Source organism: Apium graveolens, chromosome 3 (assembly GCF_009905375.1).
Source record: "Apium graveolens cultivar Ventura chromosome 3, ASM990537v1, whole genome shotgun sequence".
Classification (NCBI taxonomy): Eukaryota; Viridiplantae; Streptophyta; class Magnoliopsida; order Apiales; family Apiaceae; genus Apium; species Apium graveolens.
In genome coordinates, this window is record NC_133649.1 from 2,388,022 (window position 1) to 2,395,684 (window position 7,663).

Here is a 7,663-nt window from a genome sequence, read left to right on the forward strand (position 1 = left end):
TTATTAAATGATAAATGATTGTGCTAAAGACTTTATGTATAGTAAAAATATTTTACATATATAAAAGTATGTATCTAATCAAACATTTTACTTTATACGAAAGTTGCGATTAGGGCTGAGCAGTCGGTCAGTTACTCGGTTCGGTCCGGACTGAAAAATCGAATTACTATTTTTTATTGGACCGGACCGGACCGGACCGAAATTGTAATATGGTTCGGACCGAATTTCTGAAAAATCAGGACCAAACCATGCTAAACCAAATTAGCACGGTTCGGTTCGGTTTTTCAGTTTCGATTCGCTTTTGCTCAGCCCTAGTTGCGACCCACAAAGTTTCTCAAAAAATATTAAATATAAAGATATTATCACTTTGCGTACTCCCTCATTTTAAAATATTAGTTTAAGGGCTTTTAAAAAATATATCTAAATTCGAATTTTTGTAAAAATACTGTCACTTTTTATAAAAAATGTAAAAACCACATTTTTATTATACCTTTTTAATTTTTTTTGCAAAATTAAAAATTTTCACAACTCAAATCTCAACAAATTTTTGCAACTAAAAAGTTTCGATGCAAATGGTTGTATTTCTAGTTAATTTTGGTTGTAGCATATTTTACAAATATTTTCATAATAGTTTAAAATCGTAAAAAAACTTACAAAAATTAATATTTTTTTGTAATTTCTCATTTTTTGAAAAAAATTCAACCCCCCAAAAGTTGTAATTTATGATTTATGATAAGTATTAAAAAATCAAATAAAAAACACACAATAAACCTATATAATCTATACTAAACTATAATAAACGGAATGAGTTATAATTTGGTTCAACGGTTATTCCTTAATTTTGGTTATTAAAAAAAGAAAAAATATTGTTATATATAATCTAAACTACTAAATTATTGAATTATTACGAACATAGTCTACTTATCAACTAAACTACAATCACAGCTTATCATATTATTAAATAAATAAATAGTATTATATATCTACTTAACTACTAAATTGTTAAATTACTAGATATAGTATACTTATCCTACTAAACTACGATCACAGATTAACCTATAATTTTTATTATAAATTTATAATAAATATATATTTATATAATTTTTTTAAAATTATAATATAACTTAATATATAAATTTTTTGAATAGAAACAGGAATTCGTGCATCGCACAAGATTTAAACTAATATTGATAACGCATGCATAGACTCTAGAGTCTGCATGAAGAAGTTACAAAACCGGGGTATCCCATCTACAAAACTCTATACACGTACCCAAAATATAAATTACACGTGTCATCCTCTCCTCTTTCTTCCCATCAACATGCCTCTTTCTCATTGGCTCTCCTCTTTCATATAGCCTAATTAGCTTCATCCTTCATACTTCATAGTCCATCTTTCTCAGCTTGCCAAAAAGTGATGCAAACCCTCAACTCTTCAAAAACAGCAGAGATTCTAGCTAGATATAGGCCCATAGCTCCTAAACCACCACCTGATCATGAGGTTAAAGAGAACATCACTAACCCAAACTCTAATCCTCCGGAGAAGATTAGAGATTGTGGTTATGTGCGAGGTGTGTGGTTGCACATGGAAGCCCAAGCCCAAGCCCAAGCCCGGCCCATGACTCGAATGACTCGAAAGTGGGGTCGGGCTTTACTTGCCCCGAAGGGATCTTTTGGTTTCTCTCCTTATCTTTCGCCAAAGGATTTGTTATCTTTTTTGGCTTCTCCGGATGTTTTGCTTCCGAATTACACTATGGCTGTTAAGGATCTTGACTTAAACATGCATGTTCCGGTAGAGAAGGATCTTCTCCGGCAACTACAAGCCAAAGAAGAGCAAGTTCAATCTGAAACTAGAGATGTTATTGCACCAAGACCAATTAAGCTAGTGTCTTCTGCTATCAAGATTCATCCACGGACAATCTCGAATCAAGAGGTGGCAGTGCAAAGTCGATCCAAAGCAAAGGAGATCGAGGTGGAAATGGAGTCTGAGCCCTTGCCTACAGTAATATCAGATTCTAAAAACCAAGTGAGGCTAGCTAATTCTGCTTACAATAGGCTTGTTGGCCAGCCAGAGTGTTCTTGGCTCGATTCGATTGATGCTGGCTGTGGAGGTGATGCTGTGAAATGCAATAAGATCTGTGGGGAGGTGATGCTGCAGATTCCGGATACTGCAGTTGAGGAGTTTGTATCAACATCAAATGGGTTTTTTTGCTTGGTTGTAATAGAGTGGGGAAACAGTGAGTACAAAAGCTCAATTACAACTCTTGGTGAGGCTGTGAGATTGTTTTGTGAATCTAGAGATTACATGTTTGCATGGAGGTTTCATACACAAGGGGCTGTCACTTGTGCTCCTAATTTTTGAGTTTTCATGTATGCAAATGTAGGAGCTAGTAGCTCTAGCTAGCTAGGCTCAGTTGTACATCAGGCCAAAGGCAGCTACAATGTATACATATATTGCATATCCAACTTCTATGAATCATGTCTATTGTGCCAATCATTTCCTAAGGGTCTGGCAGCCAACTTATAAGTCACTTATGGCTAGTAAGTCCGTAACAGCTCGATGAGTGTTTGTCGATCCAAACTTATAGGTTGAATTTATAACTTATAAGATAAGTTAAATATTAACGTCTCTTTTCTCTAATTTATTTTGATTTTTCGCTGATTTATTAACCTTAATTTTAAAATATATATTTTTAAATGTTAATCTAACTTAAAATTAGATAATTATATTTAATAATTATTTATTTAAGTTCATTTAAGAGAAAAAAATTCTGACTTATAAGTAAAATTATCCAGACACTTATTTCCTCGGATGAACTATACAATCATTGGGTTTATACTAACCAACACAAAAATAACAACTTAAACAACGAGTTTTTATCACTCATAATTCACTTATTCATTTTAAGTTGCAAGTTACTTATTATTTTCAGAACTAAAAATGTTTTGATTGTTTTGTGTTCTTGATTTGACTTAAAAGGATAGGGAAAATCATTGAATCAATCAAGGGGTTCACAATTCTACAGGAAAGTTCACTGTATATAAGTACTTAACAAACTTTGATCTGCCAATACAGAGACATAATTATCACAAGCACAAAAGCCTTTTGTAATTTATTAGCATCCTACACCAGATCATGATACTGCATTATATGAAAAACACGAATTACTACTGTTTTTTCTCACTTTCTGCGCAGTTTGCTTCACTTCCTGCAGGACCCTTCCACTTGAAGTTGTCTGCGTATGTTTTAACCTGCAAGAGGAATAACTAAATTTTTTTACGAGACGCGGAACAGGACTAACAAAGATAACATCAAGACAATAATACTTTCAACTTTGCTGGAATTTTTGATTGAAACCAGATTGAACTAACTACAAATTCATAGGCACTCGTAGGTAAGAGATTATATATTGATTCGGGAAAAAGTTTCTTGGTTCTCTTCACATGTCCGGAATCAAAATCATTGGTTTTATATCAAAAGGAGATAACGGGAAGCTCGTGTTTATAACAGGTTTGCATACAAAAGGGACTCGTGTTTATAACAGGTTTGCATACAAAAGGGAAAAAATCCGTTTTTTTCCAAGAAAGAACTGCCTTGAGATGTGAATAAGGTAAAGCTCATCACATTACCGCTCATGCATAATGAAAGGATTACTGACCTTCAACAGAGGTGTGTGATGTTTCTTGACCTACAAAATTTTAAAGAATAATGTATCAGACAAACGGTGGAAATTGTTTCCCAGTGATAACTAATACAATATTTCAGATCAATCACAAGAATGTTATGGACGATAAGATAAAATGCATCCATATTAGGTTGCTTATCGTCCATTTTCACATTTCCAAATACATATTAAGCATCTTTAAAAGGATTTCAAAACCACAACAAAGATAAAACATCCAACATTGTCCAAGTTCTGGTGTTCACTGTTTTTTCTAAGCAGAAAAATTCCCTGTTATTATTTTTTGTTGGGATAAATAATACATAAATCTTCAAATAGATACAGTAAACTGATCCAGAACTTTTGATACTAGTTATAAGAGTTGTGGGATGAATTTTTATCATCCTACCAACAGCTTTATCAGTAACTTGTATGAAGGGAAAATTTAGCAAAAAATAGTGAAAAGAACAGCTTTCAAATTTTATTTTATTTTATTACCTAAATACTTGCAAGAGATCACAGAATATCATTTTAACATGTACACATACTCTTCAGCCAACAAAATGAAGACATACCACATAGTCCCAGCCATGTTTCTCAGCAAATGCCATAGCTGCTTCTTTACTGTCAAAGCTTAGTCCTGCATCACCAACATTCGCGTATGGGTCCCCTGTGGATGTCCAGCCCATCAAAGGGTTTTCCCACCTATAAAAAATTTAGTCAATTGAAAATTGCTGATAAACAAGTGATGTAATAATGGTCAAGACAATATATTGGAACAAGCAGTTGAACTCCGGACAACGAATGAGAACAAGGCATTTAGAATAAGTTAATTTCATTTGACCTTAAACTTTCAAACTCGTAGTACCTTGGTCGTAAGAAATATTGCAGAAGTAAACTCTTAGTGGACATCATGGTTTGAAAAGTTTTGAGCAGGATGAAAATTACATGCTTGGCATACCTCTAAATTGAGGAAAAATTTATATACATTCGAAGCTATTTTGGAAGTTAAAAACTACCAGTAATATATAAAGCAACACATTTAAGCCAACAGACAGCTTTTTCAAGTTGTTCGGTAAGTTATATTCATGATTAAATGTGACTATTTGTTGCCTCTCTACGTGCAAGCTATATTAAGACTTGAATTAAAAGTCATACTCTCTGATCAGCACTTGTCTTGAGAAAACTAATAAACTGGCTAGCAAAAAACAATACACTCTGCATCAGCAACTAAATCAGTATAAAAAGAGCATGAAAATGATTATAGCGTATGCTAAGAAATGTTCCAACAGATGTTTGATGGTCATGTTAGATCATTAGCCTACGGATGTAACTTTGTCAGGGTGTTAGACTTCCAAGTTTTTGCAGCTGGGATGGCATACTATATAAAACCAATATGATGTGGACGATTAACAGTTACAAAGAACAGATCGTACTTCTGTGTAGATAAAAAGTTAATTTTCCATCTCCCAACTTTGCCAGAGCCTTGTTGTGATGCAGTGCGAGCAGGCGAGTAAATGACAACCTGAAACAAAATGTTAGTGCTCTAAATAGAATGATGATTTACAAAAACAATCAATACAATGGAAAGACACAACAGGCTAAGAAAAACATGACCAAAATGGTAGGAAACCAGAGGACTACTGAATCATATTTAACCATTGGAATTTGCTTGTCTATAGAAGGATAAGGTACGGCTACACTAGATTGAAAATTACAATAATATAGAGGGTAGGGAGAGACAAGAGTTAATAATCCAATTCATAAATTGACATGGTGAGAATCCGCAATAAGACAGCCAAAATAAATTTCAGCATCAATTTCATCTCTAAATGATTTTAAATTTAGTTGGCTCAACGTCACTTGATCTGCTATAATTTGGGGAAGCGACTAACCACATATTGCAAGTTCTGTTAGGGGTTGAAAAAAGGATATATTATTTGATTTGACCCTGGGCATGGCTATGATGAATCAAATGTGCAAATCGATGGGAGGCAGGGCGACGAGCAATCACGGTCGAGGCTTGGCTTATCTATCTATTGTAGGTAAAAGAAAGGTATTGGAGCTCAACACCCGAGTTGTTCTTTTCTTTATCATAATCTAAAGTGCACTTACCAGCATATAAACCCTTAAGTTCTCCCTTCTGAGACTTCATTCACGAAAGAAATGTACAAGACTGAACAACCAAATAATGATCAAAAACTTAATTCCACAGACCGGAACTAGAGTAATGCTGTTGTTACGAAAACATATTTGATAAATAACCTTTTGTGATTTTACATAGCAAAAACTTATTTTACTTCTTACAATATTATGTTATGAACTATTAGCACATTCCTTTCCATAATGCGGCACCCCTCCCTTCACCAAAGGAATTGTGACTTGTGATGGGTTTAAATCCCATCCGCAGTTTCTTTTGTTGCAGGTACTTAATGGGTTTGGGTTGCTTGTCACACTATGGGCTATGGGGCTGAGTATGGATAACTAAAGACACTTACAAATTTGACATTCCTATGTGCATTATCTTAAACTTTTCCAGTTTGCCACAACTCAAGGTATTCACAGAATATTTTCATGTGGAACTGGGCTGCCACTGGTCATTGCGAAAGTGAAATTTACTTGTAGGCTTGCATCCAGTGGAGAGCCATTAATAAATTAATATAATTATAGAAGTCCACTTGCCCTTTCCTATTTGTTCTGTCCCCTTCCTGCTTCCTCTACTCTCCCTTCCTAGTTCCTACTACAATTAAATTTATATTTTTAGCCACATTAGCTAAACTCTTTAAACCAGTTCTACCTTTATAATGTCCCGTCCAATTGTTAATAGTAGCATTTTATAACGGGTTTCCCATCGAATTTTTAACATTTTCTAACGATTTTTCATGGGCACACATTAGCAACGTAGTTGACAAATTTTGATTGGTTTCTCTCTCATTAACAATAATTGCCCTTTATCCACGAAAATCTCCCACGATTAATATTAGTCGACTCATAGAAAAATAGTTGTTAAAGTGTGCCCATAGTTCTCACTAGCGCAACCAAATTTTATCTTCTTTTAAATTTCTTAATCTCCGTAAATGTTAACAATTGGGTGGGAAATCATCCTAGTACTATTTTATAAACTGATCACAGATACAAATGCCTCCACTAATTTCAATCACAAATGACAACAATCTCGATCACATAAACAGATCATCAACTCACTTATCCAAAGCTTCATATTCTTAAAGCACACTCGATCCAAGATCAAGTGCGCTCACACTCTGTAATTTAACCAATAACAAGTAGACACTTAATCATTGCCTAACGTCAAATAATAATCCGTACCTCTTAATCCAAAATCAAACACAACATATCTCAAACACTTTGAGATATGACGTGTTTAGATATGATTAGTGTTTTGTAAATGAATCATTTCATTTATGGAACACTAATCATAAAAACTAATAATTAAAAAAAACAAAAAGTGTACGTAAATAAGATAACTAAAAAATACACATATATACCCGCCGAGAAAGCTGGTTTTCAGGTATACCGGAGACCAAACCGACGTCAGGTGGAGGAGCCGGTTTGTTTTTAACCAACGCGTCAGTCGAATATGCGTTTCTTAATTTACATAAGCGATCAGCACTTCGCCGGAAAATGTTCGCCATCTTTTTGTACAACTAATAAAAATATAAAAATTATCGTGTGTATAATTCTGGTGGTTTTGAAATGTGAAGAACAGAAATGTCACCAAACATTTTATTTTTTTGCGTTTGCGAGAGTTCCGGAAGGTTCTGGAGTTTGTTTGTACTGGGCTTGTATTATTGGGCCTTGTTATGAAGCCTGGGATTGTTTTAAGTCTTATTTTGGGCTAGGCTCCTCAGTTTGTTTAGGGAAGTTGTTGTTTAATATTTTGGACAAGGGATCGAAATATTTTGGGCTATGGTCCAGTTGGATGTCTCTGATGCCTCAATTGATTATTACAATTTAAAAATTAAAATGCATTAAACTAAAGGA

General features: G+C 34.1%; 2 protein-coding genes across 2 annotated transcripts; one reads left to right on the top strand and one right to left on the bottom strand.

Moving 5' to 3' along the window:
- The first annotated feature begins 1,416 nt into the window (after positions 1 to 1,416).
- On the top strand, positions 1,417 to 2,361 carry LOC141711255 (uncharacterized). The gene has a single exon (XM_074513657.1). The coding sequence runs from the start codon at positions 1,417 to 1,419 to the stop codon at positions 2,359 to 2,361; it is 945 nt and encodes a 314-aa protein (XP_074369758.1).
- Positions 2,362 to 2,966: 605 nt separating this feature from the next.
- LOC141711402 (NADH dehydrogenase [ubiquinone] iron-sulfur protein 4, mitochondrial-like) lies at positions 2,967 to 7,384 on the bottom strand. Its single transcript, XM_074513827.1, has 5 exons — positions 7,168 to 7,384; positions 5,098 to 5,186; positions 4,237 to 4,366; positions 3,659 to 3,688; positions 2,967 to 3,251 (listed from the first exon to the last, which is right to left on the bottom strand). The coding sequence occupies exons 1-5, from the start codon at positions 7,312 to 7,314 to the stop codon at positions 3,168 to 3,170; spliced, it is 480 nt and encodes a 159-aa protein (XP_074369928.1). The 5' UTR covers positions 7,315 to 7,384; the 3' UTR covers positions 2,967 to 3,167.
- Positions 7,385 to 7,663: the final 279 nt, after the last annotated feature.

What these genes read in the sequence shown, in the direction of transcription:
- LOC141711255 (XM_074513657.1), top strand. Translation starts at nt 1,417, where the DNA reads ATGCAAACCCTCAACTCTTCAAAAACAGCAGAGATTCTAGCTAGATAT.
- LOC141711402 (XM_074513827.1), bottom strand. Translation starts at nt 7,314, where the DNA reads ATGGCGAACATTTTCCGGCGAAGTGCTGATCGCTTATGTAAATTAAGA. An exon ending in AACTTTTTATCTACACAGAA is followed by an intron (nt 4,367 to 5,097) that starts GTACGATCTGTT and finishes AATTTTTTATAG; the next exon opens with GTGGGAAAACCCTTTGATGG. An exon ending in AACATGGCTGGGACTATGTG is followed by an intron (nt 3,689 to 4,236) that starts GTATGTCTTCAT and finishes AAAATTTTGTAG; the next exon opens with GTCAAGAAACATCACACACC.